General features: G+C 47.2%; 1 protein-coding gene across 3 annotated transcripts in view; it reads left to right on the forward strand.

The window, feature by feature from the left end:
• The first annotated feature begins 3,217 nt into the window (after positions 1 to 3,217).
• The window catches only part of KCTD3 (potassium channel tetramerization domain containing 3), a 61,038-nt gene continuing 41,765 nt past the window's right edge, over positions 3,218 to 22,490 (forward strand). For 2 of the 3 annotated variants that reach the window (XM_040430430.1, XM_040430431.1), the window contains exons 1-6: positions 3,218 to 3,397; positions 5,950 to 6,003; positions 6,992 to 7,037; positions 8,539 to 8,612; positions 16,509 to 16,567; positions 18,189 to 18,269. In XM_040430430.1, the coding sequence (XP_040286364.1) occupies positions 3,327 to 3,397; positions 5,950 to 6,003; positions 6,992 to 7,037; positions 8,539 to 8,612; positions 16,509 to 16,567; positions 18,189 to 18,269 (385 nt within the window). In that variant the 5' untranslated portion in view covers positions 3,218 to 3,326. Of the gene's footprint in view, positions 3,398 to 5,949; positions 6,004 to 6,991; positions 7,038 to 8,538; positions 8,613 to 14,463; positions 14,523 to 16,508; positions 16,568 to 18,188; positions 18,270 to 22,490 lie in introns of those variants that run through there. The other variant, XM_040430432.1, reaches the window with a different exon arrangement.

Here is a 22,490-nt window from a genome sequence, read left to right on the forward strand (position 1 = left end):
TCTGAAAGCCATAGTTTTTTCAGTTTTTGGGCGATTGTCTCAGGTAGGGGCTCATTTTTTGCGGGATGAGATGACGGTTTGATTGGCACTATTTTGGTGTGCATATGACTTTTTGATCGCTTGCTATTACACTTTTTGTGATGTAAGGTGACAAAAAATGGTTTATTTAGCAGTTTTTATTTTTTATGGTGTTCATCTGAGGGGTTAGGTCATGTGATATTTTTATAGAGCCGGTCGATACGAACGCGGTGATACCAAATATGTATACTTTTTTGTTATTTATGTAAGTTTTAGACAATAACAGCTTTTTTAAAACCAAAAAAAGATGTTTTAGTGTCTCCATATTCTGAGCCATAGTTTTTTTTATTTTTTGGGCGATTGTCTCAGGTAGGGGCTAATTTTTTGCGGGATGAGGTGACGGTTAGATTGGTACTATTTTGGTGGGCAAACGCCTTTTTGATCGCTTGCTGTTGTACTTTTTGTGATGTAAGTTGACAAAAAAATGGTTTATTTAGCACAGTTTTTATTTTTTACGGTGTTCATCTGAGGGGTTAGGTCATGTGATATGTTTACAGAGCCGGTCGATACGGACGCGGCGATACCTAATATGTATACTTTTTTTTTCCTCCTATTTTTAACCAATTTTTTAAAACTTGATTTGGGAAAATTAACGTTTTTGCTTATTTTTACTTGAAACTTTTAATTTTTGGGGGGGGGGGGAAACTTTATTTTTTCAGTTTATTTTTTGTCCCATTTTGGGACTTGAACTTTTGGGGGTCTAATCCTTTACAATGCATTCCAATACTTCTGTATTGGAATGCATTGGCTGTATGAGTAATACTGTGTGTATTACTCATACAGCTTCCGGCCGGTGAGATCCAGGGGGCTGGTACTCACAGGCTCCTCACCGGAAGGCAGCGCGATGCACGTTGTCTACTAATTCAGCACAGTTTGCAGCTCGTCTGTTCCCAAGAAAGTTCTGCACTACTAGCACAAATGCATCCCAAGCTGCAAGACGCACTCGCTTTGTCGGATTCTTGCGCTGATCATAAGTAGTGTATTTGCCACATATGTAGCAGAAATTGTCTGGATCGTTAACACATTTGCATTTATCCATCCTAAGTTTCAAAACTGATAGCACTATAACAGATCACTTTATCAAAATCTGTTCAGCTTGCCTTATCTACTTACTGCTGACAGCCTGAGTGCGTCCGGACAGGTCTGGACATGTCCATTGGAATATCTCCAATATAATGCATTAATATTATAACTGAATAGGCTTTGCATGTATACCTTAAAATCTAGACGTGTCAGGCAAATTCCGAATTCATATTTGGAGTCAGAGGCTCATTTTAGTATAAATCCCATGTTTTTCTCTCCGTAGCAAAATCATTGTTGCGCGGTGTAATAGGACAAGTTCTATTTTTCGGCAGAACGGACAGACGGAAACAGAATGCACACGGAGTAACTTCTGTTGTTTTTGCGGATCCGTTGAAGTTAATGGTTCCTCATACGGTCAAAAAAAATATGGAACGGACACGGAAAGAAAATACGTTTGTGCATGAGCCCTTAATAATAGACTAATTTACTATTCTGGTGCACAGACCCCTGTAAATTGTGTCGTAAATCCTGCGCCAGATTTACGCTAGAACTCTGTCCATGCACCAGAAAACTGTCTAGTGTAAGTTTACACCAGCTATATTTTTACTCCACAACTGTGCCAAAATGACAGGGTCACATTTAGGGCACCCCCCCTGTCAGGAAAGGCGTTAAAAGTCATGTGACCCGTTTTGCGGACCCATTCACTTCAGTGGGTCCACAATCTGCAAGATTCAATCCGCAGCGCAAAAAGATAGAACACGTTCTATTTTTTTTCCCAGTGCGGAGGCACGGACCGAAGTCCCGCGCGAGCGCTTCCATTCCGCATCTTGCAGATCCATTCAAGTGAATGGATCCACATCCGTGATACGGAGCGCACACAGCCGGCGCCTGTACATTGCGGACCGCAGGTGTTCGTGTGCATGAGCCCTTATTGCTAAGAAAATCAAATAAAACGCTATAAACCAGAAACTTTCACATCCAACTTTATTACAACATAGGACACATCGCAATGCTAGAGATATATTAAAATATAAAAGTTAAAGGGGTTTTGGGGGGATTTTCATACTGATGGTCTCTCCTCGGGATAGGTCATCAATATGAGATTGGTGGGGGTCCGACTCCCCGCTCTATAAAGAGGCCCAAAAATGAGATTTCAGGGCCAGGCATCCAAACAGCGTAGATGCCTGGAATGTCAATCAGGCCATGAGGGGAATGGTGACCGAGCAGAAGTGGTGCTCTAAGGGGCTAGGCCAGACCCCCAAATATTGCTGCAACTGTATACAAGAGGCTCATTTGAAGCACCATGATCAGCCGTAGCAGGAGGTGCGCCCGCTGTAAGGAGGGTCTGTCAGCGCGGTCCTGGACTATTATCTGCGGTAATACATGAGCAGCGCTGCGGGTAAAGAGTCCGGATCAGGACTTTTTCCTAATGGTGAGAGAATCCCTTTATAGGGTTGATCCTGGTGAGAGGTGCTCTGTCAGTATAAACCTGTAAACTGGAGCTACTATGTAAATTAGCAACAATTAAAAATATTACTACAAGGGGGCGACAATAATGGGGGGGGGGGGGGGGGGCTGGACAGTGACTACACATCAGGCCTCCATCAGGGTCACCGACCACTTCCATAGAATAAAGTCACAGTCATCAGGGACCCAACTCTATACCGATCCAGAGGAACTCCGCCCCCAACATTAAGTCCTATGTAAATAACATCACCCCCCTTCCCCCAACATACAGTCCCATGTAAATAACAGCACTCTTCTCTCTCCAACACACAGTCCCATGTAAAAACCAGCACTCTTCTCCCTCCAACATACAGTCCCATGTAAATAACAGCACTCGTCTCCCTCCAACATACAGTCCCATGTAAATAACAGCACTCGTCTCCCTCCAACACACAGTCCCATGTAAATAACAGCACTCGTCTCCCTCCAACACACAGTCCCATGTAAATAACAGCACTCTTCTCCCTCCAACACACAGTCCCATGTAAATACCCCCCTCAGCCTGCAGCATCCCGCTGCTCTCTTCTCCACAGTCCACACCAACACACACACACACTCAGAGGCCCCGCCCACTAGCCCACGGGGCCCCGCCTCTTCCGCTGACGTCATGCCCACCAGGAGCAGCTCCGCTCCCGTCCCTGCCTTCCTGACAGGCTTCCCGGGATAACCCCGCAGCGCCAGCCCCGGGACCGCTGGGTGGAGCGGAGGCCGCGGCTGCCATGGCCGGGAGCTGCAGTAACTTCAGCCCGGGCACCGGGGAGATCATCCAGCTGAATGTGGGGGGCACCAGGTACATTGACCCCTTGTGTGCCGCTCTTCTGCCGGGTTCTCTGTACTCTCGGTGGGCTGGATACCGTGTGAGGGATTTCTGCCTCTGAACGTGAACCAGACCCTGCTATTCACTGACAGCAAGCAGAAATGGAACCAGAGCTGCCCCTGATCAGTAGACAGGCTGTGCTCACACTGCGGAGGTGCAGTACCTGTCATGTAGATACCTCCGCCGCCGGGCCCTGTTCACACGACACCTACCAGAAGAGGGCGTTATTTTGGCAAACGTTGGGTCTATGACTGCATGGCGGCATGCGGCAGGAAAGACGGAGACCTCTAATGTGAACAGAACCTTAACCCCCCCCCAGCATGCGCTAGACCTCGGGGGAGGGGGCTGTAGGAAAGAGCTGAATACGGGGACTATGGGCCCCTGCTCACCTGCCCAGGGGATCATTAGAACGGGGCCCCCAGTACTGCAGTGTACTTATACCTTAAAGGGGTATTCCGCTTAGATAGAGCAGGGGTCGGCAACCTCCGGCACTCCAGCTGTAAACTACAACTCCCAGCATGCATACTGGCTCTGCTCTTCTAAGAACTCTCAAAGAAATGAATGGAGCATGCTGGGAATTGTAGTTTCACAAAAGCTGGAGCTGACCCCTGGGATAGAGGATAACTATCAGATTGGCGGGGGCCCAAGACCACCTGCAGCCCCCCCTCCCCCGTAATGAACTGTGTGCGGCCGCTCCATCCGGATATAGGTGAGCGCTGAAGTCCTCTCTCTCAGGAATTCCCATGGAGATGAATGGCGCAGCTGCCCATATGCCCGACCTGCCGCTCCTTACATTTCAAGGGGGGTCTGGGGGGCTTGTCTTGTGATCGGTGGGGACCCCCACCAATCTGATAGTTATCCCGTCTCCTGTGGATAGGGGATAACTTGAAGGGGCGTCTGACTTCAGTAAGTTGCACTTATCATGTAGAGAAAGTTCATACACGTAGGGTGGGCACCGTGCCAACATTTTGATTCGATTTCAATACCATAAAAAAGTATCGCGATATTCGATACCACGCGAAAAAAATAAAACTCCCAAAAAGCCGCATGCGTTCCACATTTTGTGGAACGTCCGGCCCATAATCGAACAGTCCGATCCTATATTTTGGGGGGACAAGGTGACTATGTATGGCCAATCGCGCAGTTTTTATAGGTATATATTTTTTTTCAGTTCACCGCATAGGAAATATTTTATATATCCACGACAGTTAACCCCTCAGGTGCCACACCTGCAGAACGCAGCGCCCTGTCATAGAGGTTGGGTGCTGGCTATGTGATTTGCTGCCGGCACCCGCCTAATGTATTTGTATTAATGGGTATCGGAAAATGTCAAATCCCGGTATTGAATCGACACTGGTACAAAAGTATCGATTGGGTATCAATAATTTGATACCCAGTGCAACCCTAAATACAAGCCACTTACTAATGTATTGTGATTGTCCATATTGCCTCCTTTGCTGGCTGGATTCATTTTTCCATCACATTATACATGGGTAGTATCTAGGGGTTGCGACCACCCTGCAATCCCGCAGCGGTGGTCGTGCTTGTACACTGTAGAAAACGGCGCTGGGCTCTATGGTGGCTGCAGTGTATAATTTATTTATACCTTTTAAAAAAAATAAAAAATCCATGTCACTATCTATGTTAAAGAAATAAATAAAAAAATCCTAAAATTGTGGCACTGGCCACTAGACCTAAGACATGTTAAGACTTCCTGTCCTGTAAGAGCTGCCCAAGGGCACTAGACACAGCGGTCGGGAGGGGGCTCCATTGACTTCTATGGGAGAGTTTTCTAGGCATGCTCTTTGCAGAGGTCAGGAGGGAGCAGATAAGCTGTGACATCACCTATTGTAACTGGTGGGTCCTGTGTTATCCATACAATGGTGTTGGTGTTACCTGTCATTGTAATCCTGTCTGTGATGATGAGATGACTGCTGAAAAGTGACATTACCAGTTTACAGGACAAGAAATCATGCCATATTAGGCCTAGTGGCCAGTGTGAGAATTTCAGGATTATATAATTTTTTTATAATATAAATAGTAATAAAGAAAATTACAAAAAAAAGAGAGCTCAGCAAGAATTCAATTTTTTTAAAATTTTATTTAAAAGTTCATTTTATGACAACACATCACCTTTAAAGGGGTTCTCCGGGACTTACGTGTTAGGTCATCAATATGAGATCGGCGGGTGTCCGACACTCACCGCTCCGTACACTGTATAGCGGCTTTGCTCGGTATTGCAGCTGATCCCCATTCACTTGAACGGGACTGAGCTGCGCCTAGGTCATGTGACCAATGAACGTGATGTCACTGGCCTAGGAAGAAGACAAAGCAGTCGCACAGCGCCATGGTCTCGTCATTCAGCTGACCTCCACCGACGAGATACCGATGACCTATCCTGAGGATAAGTCCTGGAAGCCCCCTTAAGCTTTATTCTACTCTTTATATTGCGTTCCTTTTAACTGTCCTATAGTGACGAGGGGGAAATCCTGATTGCGTTGATTAACCCTTTGTTTGTCCTTCAGATTCAGCACATCAAGACAAACCCTCATGTGGATCCCGGACTCCTTCTTCTCCAGGTAACAGTCTCGCCTCTCCATCAATCTCAGTCTTTAGATTCAGCCTCCGCCCCTGAGCATTGGAGACGTCTTATGTGAGGTCGTCCTGTCCTGCCAGTGTTCCTGGGCACTCAGAGGTCTTAAAGGGGTCATTCCTGTCTCCAGGATATGTCTGTGGGGGTCCGACCTCCTGACAACAAAGGGACTTCAGCACCATCTTTTCTTTTTTTTTCTTGCACATCAGAACTACAATGTGGCCCCCTCCAACAATATTAGACGGGGCAACGCTGCACTAACGCTGGGGTCAGAGGTCAGGGCCCAACACCTCATAAAGGGATGACGTAGCCTAGCCATATACCGTCACTTTCTTTACTGCTTGTAGATGAAGCTGCCCCCAGTAAATTGCCAACAAAGTCCCTTTTGGAGCAAAACCAATGCTAGCGCCAAAAGCAGGGCTTTTCTTTAACCATCAATTGGAGTTTTTGTTTTTTTTGTAATCCTACTCCCCCCCCCCCCCCCCCCCCCCCCCCCCCCCCCCCCCATAATGCCAACGGGGTCAAAAATACCCCATTTGTGCTTCCTAGTATTATGAGCCCCCATTCTGCTTGAGTATAAGCCTGTGCAGGGACACTCGCCCTTCGCAGCAGGAAAGGACCTGTGCTCCCAGCATGGTGACGTCATGACGCTGGGAACATCAGTGAAGTGCAAGCGGATGGAGTATTATTATTTTTGCATTCAACCTCTGAAAGACCCAGTTGTACCTGTTTCTTACAGCCGATAGACGGGCGCACTCCTGTCTAAACGGGCTCTGAAAACTGTCCCATTGATTTCAATAGGATCCGCCTGGCTGCGAAAACGGCCAAAAAAAGGACCTGTCCTGTTTTTTGACAGCTGCTATTCACTGGACGTAAAAAAAGAAAGCCATGTGTCTCGCCCCGTAGACTGTAATGGTTCGTGTGAATGTATCCCTTTTTTGCCTGTTCATGTTCTCTAATGACTTATTTTGCAGCCTCTTGAGCGGAAGGATTTCAACACTTCGGGATGAAACTGGAGCAGTGAGTAATATTCCCCCTCATACCCCATGTGACTCGTCTAAAACACGGGGCCTGAGGGCGCATTCACACGACCGCGCCGTGTTTTGCGGTTCTGCAAAACATGGGTGCCGCCCACGTGCGCTCCGCAATTTACGGAACGGGCAGCCCATTGTAGAAATGCCTATTCTTGTCTGCGATTGTGGACATGCTCTATATTTTTTTGCGTGACGGACGAACGGATGCGGACAGCACACGTTGTGCTGTCCGCATCTTTTGCTGCCCTATTGAAATGACTGGGTCAGCGCTCGGATGCGGACCCATTCATAAGGTCGTGTGAATGAGCCCTAAAGAGCGTGGGGCTGGCTGTTCACACATGACATTGCTGAAGCTGTGGTCGGCTTTTATGGGATCTGTTAATATGAAGTGGTCCCGAGTGTGGAACCCCGTTGTCCATATGCCCTAATACTTTAATACCGGGTTCACACCTTCTTGATTCTTTTTTTTTTTTTTTTTTTACATGCTGCAAAAAAAAAATTGCATTGATTTCAGGAAGTTCTGCAGATGCCGAATCCTCGGCATGCTCTATACATAGTTTGGATTTTGCACAGAATGGTGATAACTTGCATCCAATTTTGCCTGAAAAAATCCTTTGGGATTTACAATGCGGACATTTGTCTGAATTTTACTGCAGACGGCGGCGCTGTCTATACTTTCTGCAGATGTACTTCTGACCCCCACTGACATTTAGATACGTTTTTATTAAAGGGATTGATTCGAAGTGTGAAATTTCATAGAAAATTCCTACTTCTCTAGTTCTGTCTAGTTGTTAACACTCATGTCTCTTTTTTTAATTTTTTTTTTTTCTACCTGTGTATCAGGAAAGCTCCCGACACATATGTCAGATATGTCCATAGGGCTCCTTTCATCTTACAGGGGCAAAAACAGTGTCCTTTTGCCCTCCGGGGCTATTCTTAAAATTTTTGGGGGGCATTTTAAAGGGGTTGTGTCATCTGATGGCATATCACTCGGATGTGCATCAAAGTCATATAGGTTCCCACCTCTGAGACCCGAGCCTATCTCTAGGATGAGGCCTCCAAAACTGACGGACAGTGTGCGGTACATGCGCAGCATGCTATTCATTCATTTCTGTGGGAGTTGCGAAAATGGCCGAGCAAGCGCGCTCTGCTATTTTCAGAAGTCCCATACAAAATTAACAGAGAGTGCGCACGGCAAGCATGGCCACCTGTCCATTCACTTCTATGGGACTGCCAGAGATTGCCGAGCCAGCGCGGTGGTGCGCGGTGCACTTTCCGTTCAATTCAGGGGTCCTGTTTTGTAGACAGGTGCGGGTCCCACCCCTGAGACCCACACCTGTCTGTCACTGGTGGTATATCCTAGCGATGAGACGACTCCTTTATCATGTACATTCCAAAAATATCAGATCAGGGTATTGAACAAAGCAGTAACAGGAGGATCTTGATCATTTTAATGAATCTTGTCGCTTTTTTCCCCTCCTTTATAGATATTTATTGATCGCGATCCGACAGCATTTGCACCCATATTGAATTTCCTTCGAACAAAGGAACTGGATTTAAGGTGAGGCCGAGTCTTGCTGGGTCACAGCTGATGCATCGTTTCATACATTTAGGCCTCATGCACACAACCCTATTTTACGTCCATGTGCATTCCGAATTTTTTCGGATAGGACATTGTCCCATTCATTTCTCTAGGGCCTTGCACACAGCCATATTTTTTGTTGCGTGTGGATCCACGTTCCGCAAATGATAGATTATGTCCTATTCTTGTCCGACTTGTGGAAAACTGCAGAATGCACTCCGAAGGTATTGGTAGTTTGTGGATCTGTTGTTTGAGGCCTGAAATACGGACATGACTGTGTGCATGAAGCCTTATACTGTAATCAGTTTATAAGATTACATTCAAAAAATTGTTTCTCATCCGTCTCATTGGGGGACACAGGCATTGACCATGGGTATAGCTGTTGCCGCTAGGAGGCGGACACTAAGCACACAAAGTGTAAGCTCCTCCCTCTTCAGCTATATCCCTTCCTGCAAGGACCAAGCTAATCAGTTTTTAGCTTAGTGTCTGTAGGTGGCAGACCTATTTACTTATTTTGTCTCTCTTTTTTTTTCTACGGGAAGCTTCACGCAGGCCGGGTAAAAACTGCCTGTACTCCCACCCAGGAGACGGGAGACCAGGGGGTCACCCAAACCCCCTACTCGTTCCCGCTCTCTAGAAGAAAAGGAGAACCAGAGGTCCCTGTAAAAACCTCTGTCTCCCGCTAACAATCTCATCACCACGGTCGCCCCAGCGAAAGTTCCCTCTGTTTCCGGTGAAGCGTCCCTCACCAAGGGGCCGCGCACCGAAGGTGGTTATCCAGCTGGAGCCAGGGGGCAGAAGACTTCAGACAGGTGAGTAGGAGACTGCCCACAGTGCCCCCCCTCCAGTACCCTCTCCTCCCCCCCCATGTGATGGTCCCCATGTGTTCGCCCTGTACTATGGGCGCTAATGGGAGGCCGGTAAATGTTTAAAATGGTACCTGGTGCAGGGCTCAGGGGGCTGCTCCTGCTGTGTGGCCGTACGCGCGGCGCTTCCTTGGTCCGGCGTCGTCGTCCTCATCTCTGCTTCCACAGGCCCCGGCCTACTCCTGCAGGGCCTCCCTGGGGCTTATTTTTCCCTGGCCGGCGTCTGGGTTCAGCCGGAGATGCCGACGTGTGTTCTGGCAGGGGGCGTGGCCTGATGGGCGCTGAGAGCCAACGTCATTTTTGGGGGTGGGGCTTGTGTTTGCCCCGCGGCAGAGGGAGAGTGGGCTCGGCCCACTTCCGGGATTTAAAGCACCTGGCAGGACACTGATGGTGTTGGCTGCTTGGAAGTACACAGGCTGGGTAAATGTTTGTCCCTTCTGGCAGGGCCTAAACTTCCCATTTGCCTCATTGGGGTGACAGGGGTGTCATTATGGCTGAACCCAGGTCCTGAAGCATGCGGTCCCTTTGGTGTGTGATTTTGCCTGCGCATCATGTCACGCAAAATTTCCATTCCTTCAATCAGACTCCTTGCGTGTGCTGCGCCGCCATCAAGTGGCTCGGCTCCGGACCCATTGCTTCCCACTACGGAAGAACCGGAATGGGGGCGTTCCCTGTCTAGCGTGGTATAGGATGTCTCCAATACCAACAAAGCTATTGTGGATATATTGGGTCGTTTGTCGGTAGAAGACGGGAGACCAGGGGGTCACCCAAACCCCCTGCTCGTTCCCGTAAAAACCTCTGTCTCCCGCCAGCAATCGCATCACCACGGCCACCCCAGCGAAAGTCCCCTCTGTTCCGGTGTAGCATCCCCCACCAGGGGCCGCACACCGATCCGTCTGGAGCTAGGGAGGCAGAAGACTTTGAGGCAGTCCTCTGACCGGTCCGACTCTGGGGATCATGAGGCGCGTGCCCATCGTGGCCGTCCCACAAAACGGGCCAGAACATCCCCCTCCCCCAAAGGGTGTCTGTCTCCCATTTCCTCGGCCTCTCCTCTTCCTACTAGAGTCTCACTTCGACATGTCCTCAGCTGAAGAGGCATGTTCTCAGGAGAGAGGGTCAGATGAGGCTGTTGTCTCACCGGAGGGTCAGTCGTCCAAACTATCCTCCATGGTTGACAATTTAATTACGGCAGTTATTGAGACGTTGCAGGTTGAGGATCCAGCTCCGTCATCTGCCAGCTCGGGTGTTTCCTTTAGGAAGTCACGTCATTCGCACAAGTGTTTCCCCAGCCACCAGGAGTTTGATTATTCTCTCTCCAAGGAGTGGAATTTCCCTGTTAAACATTTGCCAAAACGCTTGAACATCCTTTTCCGGAGGATTTGACTAAGAAATGGTCAGCTCCACCTATAGTGGACCCGCCAGTTTCCCGCTTGGCTAAACATACTACTTTGCCAATGGCGGATGGGGCTTCTTTTTCTGATATCAAAGATAAGAAGCTGGAAGCGTTTGCAAAATCTGCCTTTGAAGCAGTGGGCACAGCTCTGCAGCCAGTGTTTTCCTCTACATGGGTGAGCAAGGCTATGGGAGAGTGGGCAAGTAATTTACGTCAGGGTCTCGATTCGGGATGTGGCCCTGCAGCTCTCGCATGCTAGTGCATATTTGTGAAGCATCTTTGGACGCGGCCAGGTTTATGGCTCGCTCGTCAGCCCTATTGGTGGCTATTCCCCGTACCCTATGGCTCTCATGCTGGGCGGCAGATAATGCTTCAAAAGCGGACCCTCCCCTTTACCGGGGGCCGACTTTTTGGTAAGCGCCTGGATGAGATCATTTTGGACGCTACAGGTGGTAAGAGCACCTATTTACCTCCGAACAGGGGGCGGTCTAATAAGTAAAAAAAGCGGAATCCGACCCCAAGGGAGTGTCCGATAAGTCGGCCAGAAGTGCAAGCCTTCCTTTAAGCCGTGGCCTTTCTGGCATTCCCGTCAACAGGTCTCCAAGTCCATTAACCCTAGGAGCTCCACTGCATGACGGGCGGCTCCCGGCGCCCTCCGTTCGGGTGGCCAGCGGCTTCATGTGTTTCGGCATGTTTGACTGGCTCACGTCTCAGATGCGTGGGTGAGGGAGGTCATTGCAGAGGTCTACAAGCTGGATTTCAAATCCTCCCCTCCGTCCTGTTTTTTTTCCGTCGTCTCCTCCGGCCTCTCCCGCAGCCGCAGATTCTTTTTTTCTGGCAATTCGCACGCTGCTGCAGCAAGGTGTGATTATTATTATTAAAGTGCCATAGTGCTGTACATATGAAAAGGGGTATACATACATAATACAGACAATTGCACTAAGCATAAACAAGACGAGTTACAGACTGGTACAGGAGAGAGGGCCCTGCCCGTGAGGGCTTACAATCTACATGGTATGGGAGAAGGACACAGTAGGTGCGGGTGAGGTTGGTCATGGCGGTATAGAGGCAGCAGGGTCACTGGTTGTAGGCTTGTCTGAAGAGGTGGGTTTTCAGGTTTCTTTTGAAGGATTCCACTGTCGGTGAGAGTCTGATATGATGGGGTAGCAAGTTCCAGAGTATGGGGGACGCACTGGAGAAATCTTGGAGGTGATTATGGGAAAAGGGGATAAGAGGAGAGGAAGAGGTCTTGTGAGAATCGGAGAGTGCGTGTGGGGATGTATCGGGAAAGTAGCTCAAAGATGTAGGGAGGGGACAGGTTGTGGATGGCCTTGTATGTATTTTTTTGTATTTACTGAATTCGCTGGGCAATGGGGAGCCAGTGAAGGGATTGGCAGAGGGGAGAGGTAGAGGAGTAACAGGGTGAGAGGTGGATTAGTCGGGCAGCAGAGTTGAGGATAGATTGAAGGGGTGCGAGAGTGTTAGATGGAAGGCCACAGAGGAGGATGTTGCAGTAGTCTAGACGGGAGATGATGAGGGCATGTACAAGCATTTTTGCAGATTCAAAGTTAGGAAAGCGCGGATGCGGGAGATGTTTTTGAGTTGGAGGCGGCAGGTGGTGGAAAGCGCTTGGATGTGCGGTCGGAAGGAGAGGGCAGAATCCAAGGTCACTCCAAGGCAGCGGACTTGGTTGACCCTGGAGAGTTGTGCAGCCATTGATCGTGATAGATAGGTCTGTTGGAGGGGGGGGGGTTGATCAAGATGGGGGAAAGATGATGAATTCTGTTTTATCCATATTAAGTTTTAGAAAGCAAGAGGAGGAGAAGGATGATATGGAAGATAGGCATTGTGGGATTCTGGATAATAAGGTGGTGATGTCTGGACCAGAGAGGTAGATTTGTGTGTTGTCAGCATAAGAGTGATACTGAAAGCCATTGCACTCTATGAGATGTCCCAGGCCAAAAGTGTAGATAGAGAAGAGCAGGCATCCTAGGACAGAGCCTTGCGGGACACCAACACAGAGGGAATGAGACGAGGAGGTGGTGTGAGAGTGGGAGACTCTAAACATCCGGTGTGTGAGGTATGATGTGATCCAGGAGAGGGCCAGGTCAGTGATGCCAAGAGATGAGAGAGTTTGCAACAAAAGGGAGTGGTCGACAGTGTCAAAGGCAGAGGACAGGTCAAGGAGAAGGAGGACAGAGTAATGTTTTTTTGGTTTTGGCTGTTAGGTCATTGGTGACTTTGGTAAGGGCAGTCTCAGTCGAGTGGTGGGGTCGGAAGCCAGATTGTAGCCGGTCAAAGAGGGAGCAGGAGGAGAGGTGGGAGGACAGTTCTGAATGGACATGTTGTTCAAGTAGCTTTGAGGCATACGGAAGAAGTGATATGGGGCGATAACTGGACAAAGAAGATGGTCAAGTGAAGGCTTTTTGAGGATGGGTGTAATGGTAGCATGTTTAAAAGCAGAGGGGAAGATACCAGAGGTTAGTGGTAGGTTGAAGAGATGAGTTAGGGCTGGGATAAACACTGTGGTGAGGTTAGGGATGAGGTGGGATGGGATTGGGTCAAGTGCACAGGTGGTGAGATGTGATCTGGAGAGTTTTTCTTCTGTAATGGTGGAGAAGAGGGTTTTGGGAGAAGAGGACCGAGCAGTTTTATACAGCAGCCTTCCCCAACCACCGTGCCGCGGCCCAGGAACGGGTCCTGGAAGATTGTTTGCCAGGCTGCGGCAATACAGAGGAGGGGAGACGCCAGTACAGGGGCCGGCAGGGGGGAGGGCCCGCGACCCCGCAAGTGCTTTTTTTTTTAAGTGCGTCGGCCGGGCCCTCCTTATATTTTGAGTGCGGCTGCGCTTCATAACCTGTCATAATCTGGGCTATGATACAGAACCTGTGAGTTCAAATCCCATCACAAACTTTACTTTCAGGCGGACGGATTCCCTGTTCGTGATTCCAGAGGGGCCGAGACGCTGGCAGCGTCAAAGACTTCCATTTCCAAATGGATTTGTTTGGCCATTCTGGAAGAGTACCGCGTTAAGGACCGGGCCCCGCCCTTCCGGTTGACTGCTCATTTGGCTCGGGCAGTGGGAGCAGGGCTTCGGCCCTTCAGGTGTGCAAGGCGGCAACCTGGTCGTCTTTGCATACTTTTTCAAAGTTTTACAGAGTGCACACCTTTGCATCTTCTGACGCTTCTTTGGGGCGTGGAGTTTTGCAAACAGTGGTTCTCTGATTGTCAGGGGGGTTGTAGTTGAGCCCACCCCCAGGGACTGCTCTGGAACGTCCCATGGTCAATGCCTGTGTCCCCCAATGAGACGGATGAGAAAACTAGATTTTTGTACTTACCGTAAAATCTGTTTCTCTTCCGTTTATTGGGGGACACAGCTCCCACCCAGTTTTTGTTTATGCCTTTTCGGGCCTGTGTGGTTCTGGGTTTGCACATAATATGATTTTCTTATGTCTGGCTTCTCCTACTGCTTTTGCACTAAACTGATTAGCTTGGTCCCTGCAGGAAGGGTATAGCTGAAGAGGGAGGCGCTCACACTTTTGTGCTTAGTGTCCGCCTCCTAGCGGCCACAGCTATACCCATGGTCAAGGCCTCTGTCCCCCAATGAATGGAAGAGAAACAGATTTTACGGTAAGTACAAAAAACTAGTTTTTGCAGGGAGGCTGCAGCATATATACTGTATATACATATTCATGAAATCATGTAATATGTGTCAATGGGGATCATAAAATGTTACAGGGGAAATGTGGGGCCGCACTCATCAGTCGGTCTTAGGGGCAACTGCTTTCTGAAAGTTGTTTTGTCCAGTTAATTATATTAGATATGCCATAAATGTCTGATCAGGGGCTTAAACCGCCACCCCCACACCCCCCAAATCAGAGAGTAATGATATACAGTGCATTGCAAAAGTATTCACCCCCTTGACTTTTTTCCTATTTTGGTACATTACAGCCTTAAGTTCAATGTTTTGTTAATCTGAATCTTCTGTGATGGATCAGAACACAATAGTCTAAGTCGGTGAAGTGAAATGAGAAAATATATAAATAAAACTATTGTTTAGAAATAGAAAACAGAAAATTGGCATGAGCGTATGTATTCACCCCCTTTGTTAGGAAGCCCATAAAAAGCTCTGGTGCAACCAATTACCTTCAGAAGTCACATAATTAGTGAAGTGAAGTCACCTGTGTGCAATCTAAGTGTCACATGATCTGTCATTACATATACACACCTTGTTTGAAAGGTTCCAGAGGCTGCAACACCTAAGCAAGAGGCATCACTAACCAAACACTGCCATGAAGACCAAGGAACTCTCCAAACAAGTAAGGGACAATGTTGTTGAGAAGTACAAGTCGGGGTTAGGTTATAAAAAAATATCCAAATCTTTGATGATCCCCAGGAGCACCATCAAATCTATCATGACCAAATGCAAAGAACATGGCACAACAGCAAACCTGCCAAGAGACGGCCGCCCACCAAAACTCACCGACCGGGCAAGGAGGGCATTAATCAGAGAGGCAGCACAGAGACCTAAGGTAACTTAGCATCCCCACAGTGAGACATGGTGGTGGCAGCATCATACTGGGGGGGACTGGGAAACTGGTCAGAGTTGAGGGAAAGATGGATGGTGCTAAATACAGGGATATTCTTGAGCAAAACCTGTCCCACTCTGTGCGTGATTTGAGGCTAGGACGGAGGTTCACCTTCCAGCAGGACAATGACCCCAAACACACTGCTAAAGCAACACTTGGGTGGTTTAAGGGGAAACATGTAAATGTGTTGGAATGGCCTAGTCAAAGCCCAGATCTCAATCCAATAGAAAATCTATGGTCAGACTTGAAGGAGCTGGAGCAGTTTTGCAAGGAGGAATGGGCAAAAATCCCAGTGGTAAGATGTGGCAAGCTCATAGAGACTTATCCAAAGCGACTTGGAGCTGTGATTGCCGCAAAAGGTGGCTCTACAAAGTACTGACTTTAGGGGGGTGAATAGTTATGCACATTGACCTTTTCTGTTATTTTGTCCTATTTGTTGTTTGCTTCACAATAAAAAAAAAAAACATCTTCAAAGTTGTCGGCATGTTCTGCAAATTACATGATGCAAATCCTCAAACAATCAATGTTACTTCCAGGTTGTGAGGCACCAAAACACGAAAAAAGTCAAGGAGGGTGAATACATTTGCAAAGCACTGTATCTAATCAATATATTGTTAATGTTAGCGGTTGTACAGGACTAAGGGCTCATGCACACGGCTGTTTGCAATTTGCGGTCCCCAATGCACGGCAACATCCGTGCGGCTGCCGCGGACAGATGCAGATCCTTTAAACTTGAATGGGTCCGTGATCTGTCTGCACCGCAAAAAAGTAGTGCATGCCACTACTTTTCTGCGGTGCGGAGGCACGTACAGTAAACCCACGGAAGCACTTTGCAGTGCTTCTGTGTGCTTCTGATCCGTGCCTCCGTTCCGCATCTCCCGGATTGTGGACCCATTAAAGTAAATGGGTCTGTGATGCACACGGCGGGTGTATGGGAGCCGTCTGTCAAAGCTTGCAGGAAGTAATAGTCTGCGTGGTGATCTGGTAAATAGCCTGACTTTTACATGTATCCTCTATTGTTTTCCAGAGGAGTCAGTCTGAATGTTCTGCGCCATGAAGCTGAATTCTATGGAATTACTCCTCTGGGTAATTGTATTCATGGTTTCACTTTTAGGGGGAAGCATCAGTATAGTATAAAGATATAGCAGAGGGAATTTCTTATTTTAAAGGGGTTATCCAACCCCTATAATGACCCCCCCCCCCTTCCCCAATGTCCAGGCCCTTCCTATTCAATATACTTACCCGCTCTCCAGCACCCACATTGCTCCAGATCCCTGCGTGGCCATTGCTGCATCTCCCCGTCTCTCAGCTCAAAATACCCGGCGACGGGGGAGCAGCCAATAGCAGGCTGCAATGGAGACGAGCCTCCCTAGCTTAGCGGGTGATGCTAGGGAGGCTCGTCCCCGCAGCGGCCTGCTATAGGCTGATAAACCATCTCCTCCCCATCGTCAGATGTTTTAAACCGAGTGACAGGGAGATGCAGCAGCGGCTGTGCAGGGATCGGGAGCAATGGGGGTGCCGGGGAGCAGGTAAGTATAATGTATACGAGAGCCCGGGTATTAGGGGGTCACTATAGGGGTTGGGGTATTCCCATCTGGGCCATTTATGGCAGATGCACAGGATATGCCATAAATGTCTGATAAGTGCGGATCCCACCTCTGGGACCTGCTCCTGTGTTCAAAGCGTGGTCCCATCGCACCCGGACAGTAGTGAAGAGGTGACCGCGGATGTACTGCACGCTTGATTCACTTCAGTAGCACGTCTCAAAGTGGTCTTAGAAAAGACGTTGCACTCTGCTCGTTTTCTCTGTGGTCACCTCTTTGATTGTTGTCCTGATGTGATAACTAGTGATGAGCGAAGCGAGCTTCAGATGCTTCCTTCGAAGTCGCTTTGGATTAATACTGTACGGAGATTCGTCTCCGTTAACTATTAGAATGTATGGGCTCCGATGAGCCAAAGTTAGTTCTTCACAACGTCGCACGTGACTTCGTTGAATAACTTTGGTAATTGATTTTTAAAGTGGAAAACCACTTTAAAACTTGAAATTGAACTTGGATTCGGTTCCGAGGCACTAGTCTTCGGCTCGTCGGAGCCCATACATTCAAATACTATACGGAGACGAATCTCCGTACAGTATTCCAAAGTTTTGAACAAAGCGACTTTGGATGGAGCTCGCTTTACTCAACACTAGTGATTAATCCCTTTTTTTACCCTTAAATGGGGTGGGCACATTTTGGGCGGCTTAACCCCTTCCCCTCTCTGGGCAGACCTGCAAAGGGAAGCATACTTACCTGCTTCCCGACGCTGGCTCCTTCCCTCTCCGGCTTCCACTGCCCTGCTTGGGTCCCTGAATGTAAACCTCTGGTTTGGGGCTGCTACAACCAATCGCTGGCTGCAGCAATGACCTGCTCCCCCTGCGCCCCGTGACCATTTGACATGATGCAAGGGAAGCAGGTCACCACTGTGTTCAGCGATTGGCTGCAGCAGCGCCAAATCGTAAGTTTACATTCAGGGGGCCAAGCTGAACAGTGGAACCCGGAGAGGGAAGGAGCCGGCAGCCAATCTTTATTAATCATTCATTAATTCACATATGCATAAACATGCGCAGTATATGTAATGGGCTTTATGTTTTAGGCCTGTATTTTTACTCAGATGCCATGTAGAGGAATTGATTTTTATATTCTGTCGTCTTTCCTTTATCCTGTAGTAAGAAGATTGTTGTTATGTGAAGAACTGGAGCGCTCCTCATGTGGCAGTGTGCTGTTCCATGGCTATTTGCCTCCCCCTGGTAAGTATAGTTTTTGGTAGACAATTCCTCTTTACCATATAGCCATCAATATATACCGCTTTAGGGCATCTAGTGAATTTTTACTGCATGCCTCCTTGGACTCCAGTGGAGATTACCCATATCTCAGCATTTCCTGACCCATGAACAACACTTATTACTTACCCTCTGGATAGGTGCTAAATGTATGGTCGCTGGCTCCAACTCCTTGGGACCCCCACTGATTCACAGGGTAAGTGATAATTGTATGATTGCTGGGAGTCCGACCGCCAGGACTCCTACTGATACACAGGGTAAGTGATAATTGTATGATTGCTGGGAGTCCGACCGCCAGGACTCCTACTGATACACAGGGTAAGTGATAATTGTATGATCGCTGGGGGTCCAACCACCAGAATCTTGACTGATCCACAGGATAGGTGATAAATACTTTATATGATTGCTTGGGGTATGACCACAGGGACCCCCTTCTGATCCACAGGGTAAGTGATAAATGTGTGATCTCAGGCTTTAGCTGCTGGGAATCATACTGATCCACAGGTTAGGGGATAATTAATTACTGTAAATTTGGCCACTGGCTCCCCCACTGATGCACAGGGTAGGTGATAAATAATTGCTTGGAGTCCAACCGCCAGGGCCCTCTCTTATCCACAGGGTAGGTAAAAAATATATCATCCCCGGGGACCATGACCGATCATAACAAGGGTCCCCAAGTCCCCTGGATAAATGGAGCAGTAGTACACATGCGGGACCACTGCACCATTCACTTCTCTGGGACTGACCGGAATAATCAAGCATTAAATTCAGCCATGGATATAAGGCAGCGGTGGTCATGCAGTTCCCTACAGTCAGACCCCCAGCCACCAATGTTGCCCATACCTGTGTTTCTGCTTCCAGTGGTCGTTATAGGAAGAGAAACTTCCTGTAGTAGCCATTTTAGGCCTATCGCACACGACCGTATGTGTCCCGTGCCCGTGCTGCAGACCACATATGCGGATCCGCAATACACGGCGGCGTTCCGTGGGCATTCCGCATCGCGGGATGCGGACCCATTCACTTCAGTGGGTCCGCAAATCCGGAGGTGCGGAACGGAAGCACGGAACAGAACCCTACGAAACCAGTACAGATTGCTTCCATGGGGTTTCGTCTCTGACTTCCGTTCCACAAAAAGATAGGACGTGTTCTATCTGTTTGCGGAATGGGCGGATCGTGGACCCATTAAAGTGAATGGGTCCGCGATCGGCTGCCCTACGATCGGTGTTCGTGCATTGTGGCCCGCAATTTGCACGACCACGGGGCCCACACGTTCGTGTGCAGGAGGCCTTAGGCTTAGAAGTTTAGAAGTAAATCTTAAAATTTTTAAGAAAATTTCCAAAATCCCCTTTTTAAGGACCAGTTCAGGTCTGAAGTCACTTTGTGAGGCTTACATAATAGAAAACACCCATAAATGTCCCCATTTTAGAAACTACACCCCTCAAGGTATTCAAAACTGGTTTTGCAAACTTTGTTAATCCTTTAGGTGTTCCACAAGAACTAAAGGAAAAAATTTTGGCAGATTTTCAATTTTTTTTATTTTTTTTAAAGGCTTTATTTTTCCATTTTCACAGAAATAAACAAACTTTAAATAGGGGAACAACCCCCCCAACAAGGTATAACCTTGAACCTCCCATTCAATTGACAGGTAAAATAATAGGATTACATATAGACAAACATGTCTACAAATGCAAAGATTATAATGTAATTCACATCAGTCATAAAGCAGCAGAATTGTCATGAAGTCGAATTGTTCCATTAAGACCTGTCTCCATCCACACACACATTCATACTGGCAGTGACCTGGACATCTAAAAAAAAAAAAACTCCTGTCCCATTACACAGTGACCGAGTTTGCACTCAGCCAAATATCCCAGATTTTCTCAAATCTTTCTAGTACACCCCTAGCTTCGTAAGTTCAGATTTTCTATTTTAATCCATTTTTTTTCCGCTAACAAAGCAAGGGTTAACAAAACTCAATATTTATTACCCTGATTCTGTAGTGTACAGAAACACCCCATATGTGTCATGCCCTGCTCAGATTATGTGCGGAGGTCTGCCAGGTTAGCAGCACGTGTGTAGTTTTTTGTTTTTGTTTTGGAGTTGAGCTGTATCCGCCTCCCTTCAGGTGCTCTGGGTGGGGTTGTTTGTAGGAGTTTAAATCACGCCTCTTCCCAGTGTTCCGTGCGTGTTATAGCTTCAATCTTGCTCTGTGGAAGGAAGGAAGGATTTGCCATTTCTGCTCTGTGACAAGAGAAGTTGGTTTTGGTTTTCTTTTGTGTGTTCTGTCTAGGCTGTTAGGGAGACGCCTGCCTCCTCCAGGTCCTGAGGAAGCAGGCTGTCTCTTTTCCCCTGTCACCATCTTAGGGATTTTAGGGTATCTTCAGCCTTAAGCACGGGGGCACGTTTATTCCCACCTTCAGGGTCTTAACGTGGGCACAGTAGTCTAGGGAGAGCTGGTAGGGATTTGTAAGGAGGTGACCTTTTATCCCCAGCTTCTGGCCTAGACGCTTGTTTGTGGTTTTCTGTGGTATCTTGTATCCTGTCCAGCGTGACAATATGTGGTTGTAAACTGCTGTACGGCCACATGGCAGGGCACAGAAGGAAGGGTACGCCATGTGGTTTTTGGAAGGCAGATTTCACTGGGACAATTTTAAGTTGCCATGTCTCATTTGAAGATCCCCTGATGCACCCCTAGAGTAGAAACTCCAAAAAAGTGACCCCATTTTGGAAACTACGAGATAAGGTGGCAGTTTTGTTGGTACTATTTTAGGGTATATAATTTTTGGTTGCTCTATATTACACTTTTTGTGAGGTAAGGTAACAAATAATAGCTGTTTTGGCACCGTTTTTATTTTTTGTTTTTTACAATGTTCATCTGACAGGTTAGATCATGTGCTATTTTTATAGAGCAGGTTGTTTTACGGATGCGACAATACCAAATATGAGTCCTTTGTTTTGGTTGTTTCAGTTTTACATAATAAAGCATTTTTGAGGCGATTGTCTTATGTTGGGGCTCATTTTTTTAGGTATGAGATAACTGGTATGAGGGTGCATATGACTTTGATCGCTTGGTATTACACTTTTTGTGATGTAAGGTGACAAAAATAGCTTTTTTTTCTTCTTACGGTGTTCACATGAGGGGTTAGGTCATCTGATATTTTTATACAGCAGGTTCTTACGGATGTGACAATACCTAATATGTCTACTTTTTTTATTTATTTATTTAAGTTTTACACAATAACAGCATTTTTTAAACAAAACAAATCATGTTTTATTGTCTCCATATTCTGAGAGCCATAGTATTTTTTTTTTTTATGTTTTGGGCGATTATCTTAGGTAGGGTCTAATTAGGATGAGATGACAGTTTGGTACTATTTTGAGGTGCGTGTGACTTTTTGATCGCTTGGTATTATCCATTTTGTGATGTAAGGTGACAAAAAAAGGCTTTTTTGACATAGTTTTTATTATTATATTTTTTTTTTATGGTGTTCACCTGACTGGTTAGGTCATGTGATATTTTAATAGACCTGGTTGTTACGGACACGGCAATACCTAATAATACAATAAAAGCATTTTTGAAACAAAATAAATCATGTTTTATTGTCTCCATATTCTTTTTTTTTGCCCGATTGTTTTATGTAGGGGCTCATTTTTTGTGGCATGAGGTGACTGTTTGATTGGTACTATTTTAGGGGGCATACGCCTTTTTCATCGCTTGGTGTTGCACTTTTTGTGATGTAAGGTGACAAAAAAAATTCTTGTTTTAGCACAGTTTTAATTTTTTTTCTACTGCATTCAAGTGACGGGGTGGATCATGTAATATTTTCATAAAGCCGGTCGTTACGGACATGGCAATACCCAATATGTCTGGTTTTCTTTTTTTTTCTATTTAAAATGTTTTTTTTTGGGGGGGAAATTTAATTTAGGTTTTTTATTTTTTTTGTTGTCTCTGGGACTTGACCTTCTCTGGGACTTCAACTTCTGGGGTTTGATTCCCTCTGCAATGCATTACAATACATCCTGTATTGTAATGCATTGGCTGTCAGCCTGCCTGTGAGACCCAACCTAAGGGCAGGATCTCACAGGCTTCTGTTGGAGGCAAGCCCCGATGCCTATGGAAGGAATCGAGCTTGCCTTCTCTGCAATCGGGTCCCCGTCACTGCAGCTTTGACCGCGGCATACAAGGGG

Source organism: Bufo bufo, chromosome 4, assembly GCF_905171765.1.
Source record: "Bufo bufo chromosome 4, aBufBuf1.1, whole genome shotgun sequence".
Lineage (NCBI taxonomy): Eukaryota > Metazoa > Chordata > Amphibia > Anura > Bufonidae > Bufo > Bufo bufo.